The sequence below is a fragment of the Ursus maritimus genome, unplaced genomic scaffold (assembly GCF_017311325.1).
Source record: "Ursus maritimus isolate PB19 unplaced genomic scaffold, ASM1731132v1 scaffold_2, whole genome shotgun sequence".
In the NCBI taxonomy this organism is placed as follows: Eukaryota; Metazoa; Chordata; class Mammalia; order Carnivora; family Ursidae; genus Ursus; species Ursus maritimus.
In genome coordinates, this window is record NW_024424452.1 from 37,593,224 (window position 1) to 37,612,489 (window position 19,266).

A 19,266-nucleotide genomic window follows, 5' to 3' on the forward strand; every position below is an offset into this window, starting at 1 on the left:
AGATGGGGTACCCCTACTCCTCCTTCACTGACCTAAGGTGTGGGTTTGAGCAGCTGTTTCGGGGCTGGTGGTGCCAGTGAGACTTGAGGAGAGCGGTGGGGGGTAGGAGCTGAAGCTAGGGGTTAGGGATTTCTTGGTTTGTCTCTCTGTCACCACTGGCGGCCCCCTACTGCTGCCTGGCTGTCCTGCTTCTCCAGGAGACACACCCTGTTCGTGGCTGGCTGTGGGAAGTTCCTGAAGGGACAGCGGATGAGATGTACAGAGCCCTGATTGAGATCCTGGGCGGCTCCTCAGACACGGTAGGCAGCAGCCCCCCGCAGTGGGAGCCCTCCGTCCCTCCCATGCCGGGGAGGAGCGGAGGCGGGGCATTTCCTCTGGGAAGCAAGGCTTTCTGTTCATGTATTTTTATTGTTGGTTAACACGCACACACCCAGTGTCTGTGTCTCCTGGGGACACTTCACGTGCTGTGCATCGCGGGACCCAGCCAGAGCCCTGTGTGCCCAGCTCCGAGGGTCTGTGGTCAGATTCGAGACTCGACTTGCAATCTGGTGTCTTCCCTAAGCGAGTGTACTGTGGCCACGAGTATACCATCAACAACCTCAAGTTCGCGAGGCACGTGGAGCCCAGCAATGCTGCCGTTCAGGAGAAGCTGGCCTGGGCCAAGGTGGCGGGGCGCGCCCCGTGAGTGCGTCTGTGGGGCAGTCACCGTGCTGGGCACCCGGAGCCTGGGGGTCTGGGGCACCGTCTCCGGTGTGGGCGCGAGGTGCTCACTCCTGGCCTGCCCCAAACTAGTGAGGAAGCCCGGCTGTCTGGTTGAGATCGCCTTTGACCAGAGGTCTGGGCTGGGCCGGTCCCGCACTTCTAACGGAGTGCCCAGGGAGGCCGGGCTGCGAATCCTGACCTGTCGTCCATGTGCTGGGCTGCGGGTTAGGCGGGACAGTGAGTGAGCACCACAGCCTCCCCTGTTAGAGTAAGGATTCGCCCAGAGGCTGCTTGTCCACTGAAAGCCATTTATTTCTGTGATGACCCGGTCTCCATGAGGTTTGGTTGCAGGGCTGGCTTCTTGTCCTGGAGACATCGTCGGTGGCGGGTTTGGAAGTGCTGCTGCAGGTGGCCGGGCTGAGGGACGTGCTCCTGGACAGCGGGGGGTCTGTCTTCCCTCAGTCCCTGAGAGAGGGTGTCAGGGAAGACATACGGCCAGGAGGCCTCAGGATGCGGGGCCTTCCGCTCCATTCAGGGACGAGTGCCGCCTCACAGTTTGTTTTTTAATAAATCACCTGTTTGGTCAAGCATCTTTATCGATTTGGGCTATGGGCTGACAAAATAAGACTTGTTAGAGATTCAGCCACCTGGGTCAGCTGAGTGAGCGTGACTCCTTTGTTGGCAGTGCGCACAGAGGATTCTTCGTGACCTCACAGGACATAGCCTGTGTATCTGCTTTACGTATTGTTCTGTGGCTTCTCATTTAATAACGGGTCTAGTGCCTTTCCACTTAACTTTCTATCGCACCAAACTAATTCTGTGCATAGTTACCGGCTTTAAAAAACTAATCTTTATGGAAGGTGATGTTCATCAATCAAGCATACCTGTTCTGAGTGAGAGAAAACGCGTTCTGATGAATTCTGGCGGCACGTGCCCGTAGAGATCCCGCGCTCGTGTCCGTGCGGTGTCGCAGGCCGGGCCCAGCGCTCTCGGGCGGCGTCCAGCTTTCTGCTCTCGATGGGTAAGCCGGCTGCGAACCTGCGTGTGCCTTAGGCGTGAACCCGCGGGTTTCGCTGCTGTGGGTGCAGACCCTGGGGGAGGTGTGGCTCGGCGTGGGCTTCCTTCTAGAAACTACCAGACTGCCTCCCGTTGGTTGCACGACCTGGGTCGCTCAGGAATGCTCCCCACCTTGGTCTCTGCAGCGTGAAACGGGGAGCCGGTCTGTGAGGCGTGCGCTGGCGTCTCCTTGTGGAGTTAAATTCCGTCCTCTGATGAGTACTGCAGAAGCAAGCGTCTCTCCTGGGCTCACAGCCTCGTCTGAACTCCTCTTTACCGGCGTATGTTCGCATCTTCTGTCCAGTTAAAAATAGGGCTGTCTTAGTTGCAGGAATTCCGTATGCGTTCCGGCCACCAGTCTTTGTCAGAAATGTGTCTCGGTATCTCCTCTGTTGCTGTGGCTTGCCGTGGTTCTCTCCCTTAACAGTGTCTTTTTAGCCACAAGTTCATACTTTTGATGCAGGTCTGTTGATTTAGTATCTTTTCTTTGACACTTTGTGTAAAGAAATCTTTGCATGTCAAAAGACTCTGCTGTGTTTTCTCCCTGAAAGTTAATGGTCTTAGCTTTATGTTTATACAAATTTATATGTAGGTCTGTGATCAAATTATTATACGGTCTAAGGTAAGGTGAAAGGCCCCCTTCTTTTTGCATATTCACACCCAGGTGCTGACACCGTTTGTTGCAAACTTACCGTCTTTTCCTCGCGCCGAACCCCACCTTGGCTTCTTGGCATCAGTAAAACAGACAGTACAGCACGCGTACTTCTGGCCTCTCCTCTCGGTGCAGCTGATCCGTAGGGCGTCGTCCCGCCCGCCCATTAACAGACAGCCTTGATGGCTGTAGCTTATGCTGAGTCTAGAGTCAGGTTGTGTAAGTCCCTAGCTTTAGACTTTCTTAAAACTGGTTTTAGCTCTTCTAAGTGCTTTGCATTTCCATACAAATTTTTAGGATTATCTTATTAATTTTTACCCAAAAACTCAGCTTGGCTTTGGATTGGGACTGTGTTGTAACAAAAAGATTTGGAAGAACTGAGGCCTTAATGTCGGAGTCTTTCCACGATATCTTTCTTTAGCTTTGTTAAAAGTACGAGGTCATTAGTTTTTCTCAGAGATATGTTCTAATTTTCATTGTTACAGAAATTGTACATATTGTCAAATGTATCCCCTAAGAACTTCACGTTTTGGTTTTATTGAAATGATTATTTCTATCGTCTTTAGAAAAACAAGTGATTTTTGCATTTTGATCTTGTGTGACCTTACTCACCTCCCTCGTTCTAGCAGCTCTTTTTTCCTTAGATTATATAGCACACAGCCACTTCATCGACAAATAGACAGTTTTATTCCTTCTTTTTGCAATCTGCATACCTTTTGTTCTTGTTTTTGTCCCACCCCGCACTGGCTAAGATCCCCAGGACAACGTTAGTCAAAGCGGTGAGCGGGCCTGCTGCCTCGTTCCCAGTCTCGGGAAAGCATTTGGTCTTTAATCATGAGCAATGATAGCTGTGGGCTTTGTAAATCCTCTGAGGTTGATGGAGTGGACTTGCATTCCCTGGTTTTCCTGGGGGGACTGTTATCATGGTGGTGCTGAATTGTGTGAACTGATTTTTTTCTTCATCTGTTACATAAGTAAGTTTTCTCCTTTACTCTGTTAATATGTAGGAGCGTATCAGCTGGTCTCCAACGTTAAACCAGCCTTGCTTTCCAGACAGACCTTGAGTGGGTGCTGCGTTACGTTGCTGTCGTGTCTTCTGTATTCACGGGATCGTGGTCTGTAGTTTTTATTTTCTTGCAGTGTGAGCGTTCTTTGACGTCGGTGATTGCCGGTGCAGATAGATGAACGTGGCTGAGGTTTTATGTTCTTATTGTTTGCATCTGACAGAGTCACTGAGGCCACTGGACATTGGGTGCTTTCTGTGAGCATCTTGTTGTTGCGAATGTGTGTCTTCACGTGTGGCTACTAGATTTTTACATCTTCTTGATCACTTGTGCCACGTGTGTCTTTCAAGGTTTGCCCATTTTGTCAAGGTTTTCAAATTTATTGTTCTAATTTTCATATTTTTAAAAAATATCAACTTTATTTGTGGTTTAGCTCACATATAGAACACGTTAGTGAATGACTGAGTGAATTTTGGGAGATACGCACACACCCCCAATGAAACAACGGCCGTCACAGTTAAGACAGAAAACGTTCCACAGGGCTCCTGGGTGGCTCAGTCCTTAAGCGTCTACCTTTGGCTCAGGCGTGATCCCAGCGTTCTGGATCGGAAGAGGCCCCCATCAAACTCCTCTGCCTGGAGCCTGCTTCTTCCTCCCCCTCCCCTGCTTGTGTTCCCTCTCGCTGGCTGTCTCTGTCAAATAAATAAATAAAATCTTAAAAAAAAAAAAAAAGAGAACATTCCCATCACGGCGTCCACTCTGCAGGGCTGCAGGCGACCCTGCTCCGTGGTAGATCACGAAGGCTCCATTTGGCCATTTAAGAAATTGCATCCTCTTATTTTTGTAAGAGGATGTTTCTCTCTCTTTTTTTTTTTTTTTTTTTGTAAGTTTGTCACATAGTCTCTCCCATTCTGTGGCTTGCTTTTATTTTCTCAACAATGTTTTTTGAAGAGTAAGCATTTTTAATGGTCCAGCCTCGTTAACTTTTTATGGTTCGGTACTTCTTGTCTCTTACCTAAGAAATACTTGCTTTTCAGGAGGATCAGAATTTTTCTCCTTTGTTTCCTTTGTTTAGCTTTTCCTTTAGAGCAGAGTGTTCCCCACCCCATCTGTTAGATCCATTAGTGATGTACTGTCTTTCTGGTGTTGGCGATTTTTGTGTTCCTTTTCTTCATTATTCTTATGAATTTTGCTGAACTTTTTTTTTTTTTTTTTTTAAAGATTTTATTTATTTATTTGACAGAGAGAAACAGCCAAGCGAGAGAGGGAACACAAGCAGGGGAGTGGGAGAGGAAGAAGCAGGCTCATAGTGGAGGAGCCTGATGTGGGGCTCGATCCTACAGCGCCGGGATCACGCCTGAGCCGAGAGGCCCAGGCGGCTAACTCGCTGTGCCACCCAGGCGCCCACATGAATTTTGCTGAACTTTTTAAAGAACAATTTTGCGTTGTTTTCAATTGCCAAACTGCCTGCCAAAGGGCTCTTCCTGGGTCATTCTTGGGGCCTGAAGGGCAAGTCCTGCCCAGGCTGCCCTGTGATGAGACTCAACACCTCCCGGGTGCTCATCCTGGGGCAGGGACCGGGGCAGTTGGGTGTTTTCTTCTTTTCTCGTTGTCTGTGTTTTGCTGGTTACTCTATGCACTGTAAAACATGGACTTCCTATTGACAAAAAGTTTGGCATCCCCTTCCTCCGTGATGGCGAGGGAGGAGGGACAGCTTGCTGGTGGCGGCGACAGGGCACTGGTCCGCACAGCAAGCAGGAGCCTGCATCCTCACACTGAGCCAGCTTTCACTCTGCCCTCTGAGTTGGACGGTATTTGAAGATCGTGAGAAGGTACTTAGAAATGTTACCTTCGGAAGTTTCTGTGTCAAAGTGAGCTGTGTGGATCCGCGGGAGAAGTACAGCATCGGGGGAGCCACGGTGCCATCCACCATCGCGGAGGAGCTCACCACCACAACCCGTTCATGCGAGTAAGGTGGCGGGCCCTCGGGGGATGTCGGCTCCGCCGCCGCGCTCGACCCAGGTGTCTGCTCCAACTTCCCCTGCAGGCCCAAGCGCTGGAGGCTGCCCGACCTCTGTCACGTACTGCCTCAGCCTAGGGGACAGGCACCTCTTCTCAGAAGGGGTGCTCCTTGCACCCTGGCCAGGCTTTGGGGTCCTTTCTGACCTCGAGTCCAGATCCATAGGCAGCTGAGGGTCCCTGGGGGTCTCGGGGGCTGCCACCTGGGCGTGCTGGGCGCCAGTGGGAAATCAGCATCCCTGCTCTCCGGGTCGCCAACGGGGATGAAGCGGCGCGTAGTTCGCCAGTTAGGAGCACGCAAAAGCTGGCTGTGGGCTGTGGGGCATTTTACTGAAACGATCCCAACTTCTGCTGGCTCTTTTGTCCCGGCACCCTGGGAGGCGGGTGGGCATGGTGCGCAGCCTGTAGTCTGGTGTTCGGCTCGCGGGAAGGCCGATGCAGCAGCAGCGGGCGAGGCGGACCCGTAGCCACCACGCTGGGGGCCATCCACGCAAAGAGAAGGACCATTTCAAGGTGCCCGGGACTGAGGCGGCTGTGGGCCTGGGGGCCAGAGTGCGCCACCCCTCAAGCACATGTGGGTGTTCAGATGTTTAGATAAATTTCTACAGGTGTAGGAAATCAGTCTTGGACTAATTTTAAATTCTCTTGAACCCTTTGCTTGTGTTACCAGATGTTCTAATGTATTTATAAGAGAAGTTGAAAGCGTATTCCTGGATGCTCGGCTTGGAGACTCTGTGTTCTCTCCTGGCCTCGGTGCCGGAGTGGGAGGACCGAGTGGTGCGACCAGACCCGGGGCACGATGGGGGGCAGAAGGGCTGTTAACCGGCCCATTTCATCTGGAGGTCTTCCTCTGTTCTGGACGTTGGTCCTTTGGCTACATCTGTGGGGAAGAACGGTGCCCAGAGGCTCCGCTCGCGCTCTCCTCTCCCTGCCGGGATGGTGCTCCCCGCCAGATGCGGGGCAGCTTCCAGTTAGCACTTCTCCAGCCGGGTTGTCGGTCACCACTCTCCCCTAGGTGGCCTCAGGCCGCTGGTCATGTTGAGGTTCTGGGCAGGTGTGGGGCTGCCTGTCACAGATACGGTGCTGCACGGCTGGGAAGCACGAGGTCCTTGTCAGAGAGGATGACCTCTAGATGGAGCAGGCTCCATGTGACCTGCAACCCCCTGCACCCAGGTTGTCATGGAGCGGCGTTTACTGGGACTTCCCCTTCTAGATGTCTTGTTATGCGGCTCTGGAAATAGCCTGGAGGTGTCTCTGCGTTCGTCGCCGTGCTGCTCAGCTGCCGCCGTCCTGCAGCTGGAGAGTGCGCCTGCAGGAGGTGGAGCTGTGGTGGGGGCCCATGCCCCCAGCATGCTTTGTGGTGTTGGCCTCCACCCCGGGGCCCCTGCGGTGTCCTGTGGTGTGTGTGTTCTCTCTCCTGCTGGCATCCCCGCGGTCCCCCTGCTCTTAGTCCTGTGTGCTCCCAAGTGTGCGTGGAAATGTTCAGAGCACACGAATACTTGTAAAATACATGGAGAGAAAAACCTGCCCCCCATCCTGCCCAGCCTCTCTGGGCCCTCCCCAGGGCCAAGAGCCCGAATAGTAGTTGTTGCCCTTTGCACGTGTTGCCCTTGGTGAGGTTCCTGCGGGCGCCCATGGGCTCTGGGAGGCCACAGTGGGCCTGCATGTGGCTGAGTCGTGGGTCTCTGCGACGTCTGCGGCTCTAAACGCTCGTGCAGTAGCTGCATGCTGGCCATGGAGAGCGGCAGAGCGTTCTGGCCTACCTAAATGAGAGCCACCCGTCCACCGCCTCCATGTGCACACCCGCCGTGGGAGGCTGGCCCGCTGCCGCGGGAGGCTGGATCCTGTTCAGCAGCGTGCCTGCCTCAGGTTTCCTCCCCGGACTGCCGCCGCCCGGGGGGCTCCCCACTTTTCTCTCCTAAGCTGCTCACTAGTCACACGGGGCCTTGGTTTCCCATCATGCATGTTGGCAGTCCCTTTCTCCCTTTGGCTTGCTGGCTTCATACTCTGGCGTCACTGAAGAAATCCTTACTGCGGTCGATCGCAGCGTTACCCGTTGACCTTTCCCTCCTCTGCTGCCTTCTCGTGAGTCAGTCAGTAGGTGCCTGCACTTCCTTCGGATCCTCCACGTCTGTGGTTCTAAGCGAAATGCTGTTCATGAGGCTGGCGGTCTGTCCCGGGTGTCTGTCCTCACCGTGCGCCCACCGCCAACTTCACTGCAGACACCTGTCCTGTGTAAGACTAGGCTGCATTCCCTCTGACTTTAGGATGATTCTTCATTCCATGGAAGGACACAGCCCAACTTTGTCCTTCAGCGAGTCCTGGCCGTTTGCCCTGAGTATGAACATGAGAGCGTTCACGGCTAGGGTCGGGACAGGCGTGATACCGTGGCCATTGCTGGATTTCTGGGCCGAATTGTTACAAATTCAAGTTGGAACGCGCGGCAATCAACATTAGGGTCTGTGGTGCTCTCCCTGTTGCTAAAACCAGCTCTGAGCTGAGTGCCGGTGCTCGAGTATGGCCCTGCCAGCTGGCTCAGTCCCAGCAAGACCACGTGGGCTTCCCGAGGCGGCGGCATGCTGCTCGGCCACACCCGTCCACGCTGGAGGGTCAGTGCAGCCACTGTGGACTGTGGCGGTGGCGTGAAGCCCGCCCGCAGCCCCTGGCTCAGTAACTCACCCAGACTGACTCCTAGAGACTCTGAGAGGTGCTGCCCTTGGGATTTTGTAGTTTGATTATAAAGGATACAGAGCAGGGCCCCAGGGGGCCGGAGTGCCTGAGCCGCGCCCTCTGTGTGGAACACGCCGAGTCACCCTGCTGGCACGTCCCAGCCTGCATCGTGCTGTGCGGTGTCACTGTGTCATCTCTGGGATCGCCGGCTATGTGCGGTGTCCCCTTGTGTTGACCCCGGCCAGCATGGGCTCCCTTGAACAACAAAGTCCCCCTCTCCACCCTGTGGGAGTTCCAAGGACTTCGGGAGGCTCCTGCCTAAACCAGGGCAAGGGCAGACAGACCACCGGACAGCAGATGCCTTCCCCATCGGGTGTTGACTCTCACCCCAGACGCCAGCTCTCTCTGGGAGCGTCCGGTCCCTGGTCCTTCGTTCTTTGACACTGTTATGCTAATGGTGTCTGTTTAGTCACTCAGGGTCGGGAAGCGTAGAGAAGTGCAGTCAGCTTTGTTCCCAACCATCTACTCCCCGCCTGAGCTCTATTCCCTTCGTGAACCTTCTATGGTCCGTTGCTGGGACTTCTGTTCCCTGGAGTCTCCCAGGTTGAGGTGGCGACGGGACCATGGCCCTCATCCGACCTCACTGGCCAGACTTCACAGACACCTGATGTAGCTGCTGTGGCCGAGGCGGAGCTGCTCTGGGGTTCACTCCACCCTCATGGGCTTCTGTCCCTGGGGGAGGGACCTGGCAGCCAGCTTCCCAGGCGGAGGAAACGCAAGAGAATCGGGCACAGAGCCCAGGAACTGTCACGGCTGGGCAGGCCTTGTAGACACCGGAGAAAAGTGAGTGCCAAGGCCCTGGGGCAGGGGTGTGGCTGAGCCCTGAGAGAGGAGGCAGGGGGAGCAGCGGACAGGGCCCAGGGGAGGACCTTGGCGCCCACTTGAAGAAATGTGGCTGGTGGGCAGTGGAGCCTCCCACCAGCAGCCCTAGCCGGACGCGGCAGGGCTCAAAGGGGTCTAGGGGGTTCCGGTGAGCTGAGCAAGAGACCCCAGCCTCTGCTGCCCCAGCTGGGTCTGAGCTGTGGTGCGGCGTTGTGGGGAGACAGATGGGGCTCACAGAGGCCCATGGGGCCGGAGCCGCTCATGGGGCAAGTGAAGTCAGAGTCGAGTGCGGAGAAGATTACTCGCGTGCCAGCAGGGAGAGGTGCCAGGAGGAGGGGGCAGGTGTGTGGGACACCCAGAAGTCCCAAGCGGGGAACTGGGTGTCTCTACATCGTCCTTGGTGGATTCTGCGCCAGTCAGGTTCTGGGCACGCTGTCTCCTCACGGCTACCGCTGCCCCGGCCGGTGCCGATACCTTCGCCGGAGCCCAGCTGCTGGCGGATGATGAAGGGACTGGAGTGTTTGCTCGGGGAGTCACCAGAAGGAGTAAATTCTGCGTCCGAGCCTGGTGTTTCCACAGCTACAGGCCTGTTCATTCTCTTGTTCTTCAGCCACTTGGGAAGCTACGTCTTGCTTTCCAGTATTTTCTTCTTCCTGTTTTTAAAAGATCTGAAGTCTTTCGCGGCCGCGTGCGCGGCGAGCGCTGGCCCGGAGTCTAGCCACAGGCTCCACCGCCTGAGCTGACCAGGCGCCCCCCTTTCAGAAAGGCCGGGGTGCCCCTCCTGCTCCCTGACGCCTTCCTGGGGCTCTTGCCTTCTCCAGCTCCTCAGGGGTGTTGTCCTTCTGAAACAAGAAACGTGAAGCTGGACACTCACCCGAGCGTCCGGTGTGGAGCTACAGAGTGTGGCTGAGGGACTGTGTGGTCTCTCCTTAGTGTCTTCCTACCGTGGACTGATGTCCTGTCGACTGTGAGCCCAGAGCCTGGCGTTTGCGCTCATAACCACCGGCTCGACCCAGGGCCGCTGCTGCCCTCGGAGGCGCTATATGAAGAGATCTCCTAGAGGCTCCAGTGACCTGTCTTCCCAGTGGGGTCTGTCTGCTCTTCACCGCACCCTGTGTCACCGCGCTGGTCACGTGGGGGAGCGCGCCCGCTGCAACTAGGAAGTCAGCGGGCTTTACCAATCAACCTTTGGAATGTTCTGTTTATGAGATCAGAGTCACAGCAGGGCACCGAGGCACCGTTCAGGGGCACTGAGCACCCCTGCACTAAGTACCGCAAAGCCCGTCATCATTAATCTGTCAGTAAAACCACACAAGGTTCCTCCTAGTCCGTCTGCTTCTACGGATGCTGATCTGCGTTGGAACAGCAAGAGGCCTGGGAAGAACTGGGTCTTGTGGGTCTAGGACAGGAGTCTGGTGCAGGAGCTGCACCCCATGTGCCCCCACAGGACTCTGTGGAAGGTCAGCCCATCTGGGGTCCCCACTGTGGCCAGGTGGGTGTGTGTGTGGCGGGGAGGAGACAGGACACACGCGTCTCTTCCTTCCCTGCCCACACAAGCTTTCTCCCTTGTCAGCTAATAATCATAGCTGGAACCTGACTTCTTAAGCTTCTGTGCGGAAGCAACGGATGTCTCGTGTGAGAGTCTGGATGGGCAGGGTGGGCCCGGAGTGTGCAGCCCAATGCAGGGCTCGGTCTCCTGACCCTGAGATCACGACACTGAGCCGGAAACCAAGCATCTGATACTAACCACCATGGCCCGGGTTTGCCCTGAAAAGTGGAGGTTCACATTCTCCTCAGAGGTAGCGGCTGGGATGACCATCCCGCCATGGACGGAGGGGAGCAGTGGTACGCTCACTCCACGGAACCGTGTGTGCAGAACAGCCCACCCGTGTGGCATTCTGACAGCACAGACCACGGCGTAAGCCCAACATGAGTCCACGATGAATTTTAAAGCAAAACAATGAAGTGTTTGCTAACTCCAGCAGAATTCGTTCCCTTCGCGGCCAGAAGGTGAATCCGGACACCCCCTGCCTCCAGAAGATCTCTGACAGCATGTGGGTCAGAAGGAGTGAGCGTGGAAGCACACCGTCCTGTGGCACACCGCAAAGCCCAGAGCCTCACGCATCTGCACAGAAAGAAGGAAGGTTCTATCTCAAACTAGAGAAAACAAAATGCAAAGGAAGTGAAGAAAAGGAAAAATCAGCAAAACGAAAACCCAAAAGTGTTCTTTGAAGATCACAAAAGTTCTTTGAGAAACCCACAGCTACGCTGCCAGCAAAAGAACACACACGTCGACAAAATCACGCAGGAGAAGGGAGCGGGCTGCCCCCTCCCGAGAGGGACAGGCATGGCGGGCTGAACACGAGGGAACAACCGCCCTGACCAGTCCCATGGAAAGGCACAGACCCTCAGCGCGACCGGAAGAACAGGAAATCAGAATAGACCCTGTAACAACAAATCGGACGGGTATGAAGTCGAAGTCCTCGTCAGAGAAGAGCCCAGCGGCTTCTACGAGGCCTTCTGCTCCGTCGAGTAACACCAATCACACACAAACTCTTTCAGAAAGCAGAGGCGCTTCCCTGGCGCTCACGGTGGGAGCTTGTCCTACTTAACAACAGACCTCACGGAAGACATCAGTGTCCCTTGTAACCTAGATGTGAATTTGCCCGAAAGATCAGTGACCTAGCACAGCAACGTCCTGTCCCACGACCAAGTAGTCAGCACAGGAACGTCCAGTCGTGAGACATGCCAAAGTCAGCAGGACAGGCGTAGCCGTCCTCGCTGGACGAGGACAAAACCCAGGATCAGCTCCATGGAAGCAGCAAAACCCGGACACACCTGCACACACCGGCACGGCAGCGTCCGCGTCGAGCGGAGCAGCTTCCTGGGCCTCCAGGTAAGTGGCGCCTGTGTGAGCGCCAACGGCTGCCCGCCCGGCCCTCCTGACAGAGTGCCCCTGGATTCCTTGGCTCCTCATGTCACTTCCTGTCGTTCCCAACACCAGCAGCTGTGGTGGAATCCTCCCCATCGCCTCCCACCTGCCCCAGAGACCTCGTCCACGGTTCAGGACATTTGTAATGACACTGGGTCTACCTGGAAGCTTCGGCAGCGCGTCCCACTGTCCCAGGCGGCGTGATCAGCAGCCTCCTCCCCTTGTGCCTCGTGGCCGGACACAGTCGTGACCGAGGGGTGAGGGCAAGCTGTCCCTTGAAACATTCTTCACGTACAGTGTCGGGTGGCGGTGAGCCCGGTGTGGACGGCTCACCTGTAAGACCAGGGCGAGGCATGTCTGCCGTGCCCTGTACTCCAGCCTTGTCCTGGACGTGCAGTGAGCGCGAAGAAACCACCGAAGCCATGGTAGGATGCAGGGGGAAAGGAAGAAGGAAAAATGTCTGTACAAGACGAGATGACTCCACAGGAGCTAATCCTAGGGATCACATTGACTACACACACCCAGGACTGGGAAGTTTAGCCAGGTCCGAGGATACAAGGCGAGTAAAAGAATCCATTCCATTTTCTGTGCGCTACTAACCGCGGGAAATGGAGGTATAGATAATTCCGTTCACAGTAGCACCAAACTAACAAGATACTTGAAATTGTTATCAAAACAGGGGCAAATTTAAGAGAAGCTAAAGTAAATGGAAAGGTGTTATACCCTGATTAAACATCTTTGTGATCGTTAGTGAAGGCACATGGAAAGCATGACTGAAAAAAAAATACCGTGAGTTGGAGGTCGCCCGAAATAAACTTTTTACATCTTAAGAGCGACGTCTTTTTTATTTTAAAATTGGCTCTACACCAACACGCAAGCCTGAGGGTGAGGCTTGAACTCATGACAGAGATGGAGACCTGAGCTGAGATTGAGAGTCTGGCTTAACCGTGAGGCCACTCAGGCGCCCGTGTTTTAAAAAATGGATAAGCCACAGACTGGGAAAAATATCATATAAATATTATCCTGATAACCTATAATCCATCAAGTGTTGGAGACTCAACAGCCCTGCAACGAGCAAGACTTGGCACTCCCACCCAGGAAGCAGAGCTGACGGCCCGGACCGGACAAGCGGGCGCGTAAGAAAGGAGCGTGGGGCCACGGAGCGCGCAGAGCTGCTGAGTGCGCCTGGCCAGCTCAGTCGAGTGGGCGTGTGGCTCCTCGCGGCTCTTGGTCTCGGGTTCGTGATTGAGCCCCATGTTGGAGTGCAAAGATGACTTAACATCTTTTACCAAGTTTTACATAAATAACCATGTGAGCCAGCGACTCCACCTCCAAGAACCTACCCAGAAGCATAAACACGCGTTCTACCGAGTCGTAATAAATGCTCATTGTTGGCAGCGTCTGCAGCCCCTGAATGCAAATGCGCAGACATCCGGCAGCTCAGCGGGACAAGCTGCGGCGGCCCATCCCTGCCCGGACCGCCCTTCAGCCCACGGCACGCGGGCAGCACTCCAGGCTGCCGTGCGGGGCGGACATAGAAAACTCTGCTCTCTGGCCACGGGGACACATGGGAGAGCACGAACACGTGAGCGTCCGCGCTGGAGCACGGTCGGATTCCGCACAGAGTCCGTGCCCTCGTGGCCAGTCAGGCCAGGACACTGCTCGGTGAGGCATCCACAGCTCGATCAACGCGCCCTTCCGGAGTTCTCAGCCAGACGAGACAGCGGGAAGAAGACTGAGGAGGAAGAGCATCGAAAAGTCACCATCATCTAGGAAAAATCTAAACACCAGGTGCTACGATCGTAACACGAATGCGCAGAAATGCCGGCGACACCAGGGACCGCCAGCCAAGAGAGGATGTGCACCACGTGCGGCGAAGGGGTCCGCTGTGCACAAGCTCTCACACAACCCACACCACGGGCTGTGGTTCTGGATGGCAGACACCAGCGAGCTGCCTACATGGCCTGGAAGAGGGCGCTGGGCGCCTTCGACGGACGCTTGCTGCGCTGCGGGGCGGCGGCGGGAGAGACCCTTGCTCCGCAAGGGGCGGACCACGCCACGCCTCCACGCGCCGTGGGCAGGGACCCCGACGTGTTCGAGGTGCTTCAAGGCGTTCAAGTCCCACGTGCCAGGCGGCCGTGAAACCCCCAGAGACTGAGAAATCGGACGGCAGGTCTCCCACCCTCACTGCGGTCTGCCCAGGGTCCGGCTCAGTGCAAGCGTCTCGGGAAACCGCGTTAGAGACCAACTCCTGCCAGAATGACAGAGCGGCAAGGCACGCTCCAGGAGCACGAAGCACACAGCGCCCGTAGACACCGGTGAAGGACCTGCAGCAAGACTATGATTTTTAAAAACGAGATCAGATGGACCCTAACCAGAAATCGGCGAGACACGCACACGCCCTTCACAAAACAGGACAGTCCCTGGCTCGTGAGCCAAAGGCTGCGTCCTGCCGGTGTCTGAGAAACCGGAACAAAGCCACCATCCACTTTCCACACCTTCAGGGCTCGGGAATAGACAGGGTGTAGTTAGGGGGGCGTGGGACACCCTCGGCTCAGGAGTGGTTGACCACGCTAACTGCTCGGGAAGGCTCACCTCACCTGCCAAAGAAGGCGACACCTGGATCTAGCAAGTCCACTGAGGACCCACAGGCTCAGCGCGCAGTAATCCTGTGGGCAGCAAGGCTGGCGTGTCGAGACACAGGAGCGATGGGGACAGCTGTGTGTACGAGCAGCCAGACCCAGTGCTTGGAGTGCGGCGCCGTATACTTGACCATCAGCAGCAAATGAGACCAGATGCCTTGGGGACACCCTCAGGTGCCGCCAGCTCCCTGAAGTGGCCAGGGCAGCAAAGAGGTGCGGGGGGTGCACGTGTGTAGCTGCAGGGGATCACCCTCCCAGGCCAGGCCCTGTGGAGGGCCGCGGCGATGGGGCCACCCGGCATTGCAGAAGGCCTGTCCCCTCCCGCTGACTTTTACCCTCCCTTCCCGACCTGCGGGCCGAGACGTGCTGAGTGGCACTGCGCTCTGTAAACCCCTGTTTACCGTGTCAATTTCTGGGCGTGCACTTTCTCCTGGCGGATCTATGTTTCTCAGAACAGGCTGAGAACCGACCTGAGAAATCAATCAAAGCTCAATAAAGGCAGAGATAAAGCTGCCCCCACCCCGGCACCTGGAGCTGTGGGCCAGGCGGGGGTGGGAAATGAGGAAAGAGGCGCTGCAGCTCCCCTGCCCCTCCCTGCCGGACTGCAGACCTGCTGCCTGCCGCCGCCTAAGCCAGGAAGTACACTGGGCCTCCACGGACCGCCGCCAACCTGGCCCTCCTCTCAAGGGGAGCCGGCGGCGTGCCCTGATCCACCCGCCTCTGCCCTGCTGCTTTCAGATCAGCTCCCTTCTGGGGCTGGCCCGCGTGCGAGTGCAGGCCTCCGGTTGCCTCCACTGGCCTCTACCAAGGACCCCTCCTGGCTTGTTGCCCGATCGGCCATGGGGCGGTGGATGGGCGTGGCCGGGCTCCCTCTGCTCCCGAGCAGCAGGGGCCTGCTCGGCTGTCAACCTCTTCCTGGCTGCCTGGGGCTGACCTCAGGCCAGGCACTGGAGCGGCCACACCTGTGCAGAACAGGCTGGTCCTTGGCCCACAGAGACTCTGGAGACAGCCTGGAGTTCCCAAAACAGGTGGAGGCTGGTGCTGCGAGCCACCAAGACCTGGCCCCCAAGGCCAGGCCTCCCTCCGCTCTTCCCAGGAGGGCAGTGCTGGGGAAAGCAAACACAAGGGGCCAGGGGCCCTGCCACGGTGTTCCTAGAAGAGGGTTGGGGGAGGAGGTGGCCAGACACCAGCTGACCCTGAGGTCCCAGAGCGAGGCTGGGCGGGGCCCCAGGGAGTTCCTAATAGAGACCCCACCCAGGTTGTTAGGAAATGGGCAGGGGGAAGGGAGGGGGTGGTCAGTGTGCCAGGCCCATCTCTCCTTAACTCCGCTGGCCATCTGCTGAGTGGGAGGTCTCGCTGCCTGAGGGGCTCTCACCCAGCGGCTGGGAGGCCAGCCAAACATGTAAGGAGGCTTTGGGGGAGATGGAGGCCCCCGGCCTCTCCCCTGTGCCGTCTGCATCTGGCATTTGGGGCGCTGATGCGAGGTCGGGCACGAGAGGGATTAATGGAATCCGGGCCAGTAGGGCTGGGCTGGGCTGGGCTGGCCAGCGACAGGGTGCTGGCTGCCCCAGCATGTGAGAGGAATCAGAGGGCAGGCAGCAGCCGGCCCCAGCAAGCGCCAGCTCGCGGCCCACCTGTGGTCTGTTCTGCATGCGGGATGGCCCTGATTAGAGGTGAAAGTGCCCCAAGGGCCCGCACCCTCTGGGGGTGCCAGCCCTGCGGCGGCTGCAGCCCACAAGACCAGGGGCAGCCCCAGGGAGGGCTCAGCTCGGGTGGGTCTGCGGTACAATGAACACGGCGCACCGTGCTGAGGATGCGCCTCGAGCACCTCCGCTCCCCTCTGCCCACCTCCTGTCGGGTCCCAGGGCCCAGGACGGGGCACTGGGGAAGAGCGAAGGCTCCTCACACCCCACCCAGGGACCCTTCCCTGGGCTGCGGTACTGCTCCCTCACAGCCTCACAGGCCAGGCCCTGACACCCCATCCCCCTCAGGGCCGGCCCGTCAGGTGGGTGTGGGGGCATCCTCTAGCGCTGCCTCTGACCTCAGCCGGGCATCCTGAGCCCGCCGGGGGCAGGCACAGGCCGATTCCGTGGGCAGCCCAGCGCGTGGCGCAGGTTTTGGGGTAATCGTTGGTGTGGGGCCTAGTGCCTTTGTCCTGAAACACCCCTGACCCCTGGTAGTGAGTTGAGGCGTGGAGTCCTCTGTCTGCCCTGAGGCAGGCGCCCTGCTCTGCTCCCTTTTGGCTGCCAGGTACGTTCCTGGAGTGAGGCACACACGCCAGGGCACGTGGGTGAGTGCCCCCAGTCTGGGGCCTAACTGGGGGTGCTGTGCGCCTGCTCACTGGCCCGCCCTCAAGGGCAGGAGCACATACCTGCTCAGGCCTTCCCAGGCCCACCCAGGCTTAGCCCAGCGAGCCCCAGCTCGGGCCGTCTCGCTGGGCAGAGCAGACGCCTACACGGCCAGGGGCCTCTACCCTCCCGTGTCTCAGAACCAGGCATCACAACCGGCGTGGGCCTGCCAGGATGGAAAAGGGCAGTTGGTTCTGAGCCGGGTGGCGTCCATTCGTCCTGCCCGTCTCTGCTTCCCACTCAGGCGGGCGAGGCGGCTCTGAGCTCCCACCGTCCTCCGGGCCGTCAGCAGCGCCGCCCCTCACGGTCACGTGCTGCGGTCTGGGTGCCGGAGTTCAGGCTGCAGCCCGCCGCCCGAGCTGCAGCCCTCGTGCGGAGCTCCACTGTCCCTGGCTCTCCCTGCAGGAGGCATGGCCTGGCCCCGTGCGTGTTGCTCTCCTGGGCAGCCTGGGCCCTGTGGCCTGGGGGGAGCGTACCGGGGCCGGGCCGCCGAGCCTGCCGTGCCCGGCCGTCTGCACCTGCGGTCGACGAGATACGTGGAGGAGCTCAGCGTCTTCTGCAGCTCCACGGAGACCTCTGCGGCTGCCCGGCCGGCATCCCCGGACGCGCCGAGGGCCTGGGCTGGGCGGCAACAACCTGTCCTCCCATCCCCGCCCGACGCCTTCGGAACCTCTCCAGCCTGGCCTTCGCAACCTGCAGGAGGCAGCGGGCTGGCCAGCCTGGAACCACAGGCGCTGACGGCCTGCAGCATTGGCTCGGCACCTGCACCTGGAGGCGGAACCAGCTCCGCGGCCTGAGCGACCGCACCTTCCTGACGACGCCGGGCCTGGCCTCGCTCGGCCTCGGCAACAGCCTGCTGGGCCGGGTGGGGAGCCTCTTCCAGGGCCCTGGCCAGCCTCTGGGACCTCAGCCTCGGCTGGAACAGCCTGGCCAGTGCTCCTAGCGCCGCCTTCCAAGGCCTGGCCAACCTGCGCGACTGGTGCTGGCGGGCAACAACGGCCTACCTACCTGCAGCCCCCGCTGTTCTGCGGCCTGGCCGAGCCGGGAGCTGGACCTGAGCAGGGAAGCGCCCTGCGCGCATCAAGACCAACGTGGTGTCGTCAAAGCTGCCCAAGCTGCAGAAGCTCTGCCCTGGACCACAACCTCATCACCACGCCGTGGCCCAGGCGCCTTCCTGGAGCATGGGGCGCTGCGCTGGCTGGATCTGTCGCTACAACCGCGTGGCCGGCCTCTTGGAGGACACCTTCTCCCGGCCTGCTGGGCCTGCCGTCTCTGCGCCTCTCGCCATCGCCATCGTCTCGGCCTGCGACCCGCCCTTCAAAGTTCACCTCACTCTGGAGGAGCTGCAGCTGGCCACAACCGCATCCGACAGCTGCCCGAAGGCCTTCGAGGGCCTGGGGCCCAGCTGGAGGTGCTCACGCCTCAATGACAACCAGAATCGGAGATCGGGCGGGCGCCTTCTCGGCCTCCCTGGCGTGGCAAGTCATGAACCTGTCAAGCGGGAACTGCCTGCGGGCTGCCCGAGCAGGTGTTCAGCGGCCTGGGCGGCTGCACAGCCTGCACCTGGACGCCCAGCTGCCTGGGCGCATCCGGCCGCATGCCTTCGCCCGGCCTCTCGGGGCTGCGCCGCCTCTTCCTCAGGGACAGCGGCGGCATCGTGGCGTGGAGAGAGCAGGAGCTGGGGGCTGTCGGAGCTGCTGGAGCTGGACCTCACCGCCAACCGGCTCACGCACCTGCCCGGCCCGGTCTTCCAGGGCCTCGGCAAGCTGGAGTACCTGCTCCTCTCCGGCAACCGGCTGGCGGCGCTGGCGGCGGACACCCTGCGGCCCCTGCGGCGCGTCTTCTGGCTGGACGTGTCGCACAACCGCCTGGAAGCCCTGCCCGAGGCCGACCTGGCGCAGCTGGAGCAGCTGCGCTACCTGAGTCTCAGGAACAACTCCCTCCGGACCTTCACGCCGCAGGCCCCCGGCCTGGAGCGCCTGTGGCTCGAGGGCAACCCCTGGGAGTGTGGCTGCCCCCTCCGGGCCCTGAGGGCGCTGGCCCTCCAGCAGCCCAGCGTCGTGCCGCGCTTTGTGCGGGCCGTGCCCGAGGGGGACGACGGCCAGCCGCCCGTGTACGCCTACAACAACATCACCTGCGCCAGCCCCCCGGGCGTCTCGGGCCTCGACCTGCGCGACGTCGCCGAGGCCCACTTCGCTCAGTGCTGACCGAGGCCCGGTCTGGCCGGACGCCGCCCCGGGGTCAGAACAGCACCCCCCTCGGGGGACGCGGCCCAGCGCCGGGGTGGGCACGGCCACCGCATGGGCCCCGGGCCCCCCGATTCACTCATTAAAAGCTATGTGACACACACGTGTGACCA

At 58.7% G+C, this 19,266-nt stretch overlaps 1 protein-coding gene across 1 annotated transcript in view; it reads left to right on the plus strand.

The window, feature by feature from the left end:
* The window catches only part of IGFALS (insulin like growth factor binding protein acid labile subunit), a 32,973-nt gene extending 13,717 nt beyond the window's left edge, over positions 1-19,256 (plus strand). The window contains exon 5 of the mRNA XM_040634454.1: positions 18,950-19,256. Within this exon, the coding sequence (XP_040490388.1) occupies positions 18,950-19,114 (165 nt within the window). The 3' untranslated portion in view covers positions 19,115-19,256. The remainder of the gene's footprint in view (positions 1-18,949) is intronic.
* The last annotated feature ends 10 nt before the right edge of the window (positions 19,257-19,266 follow it).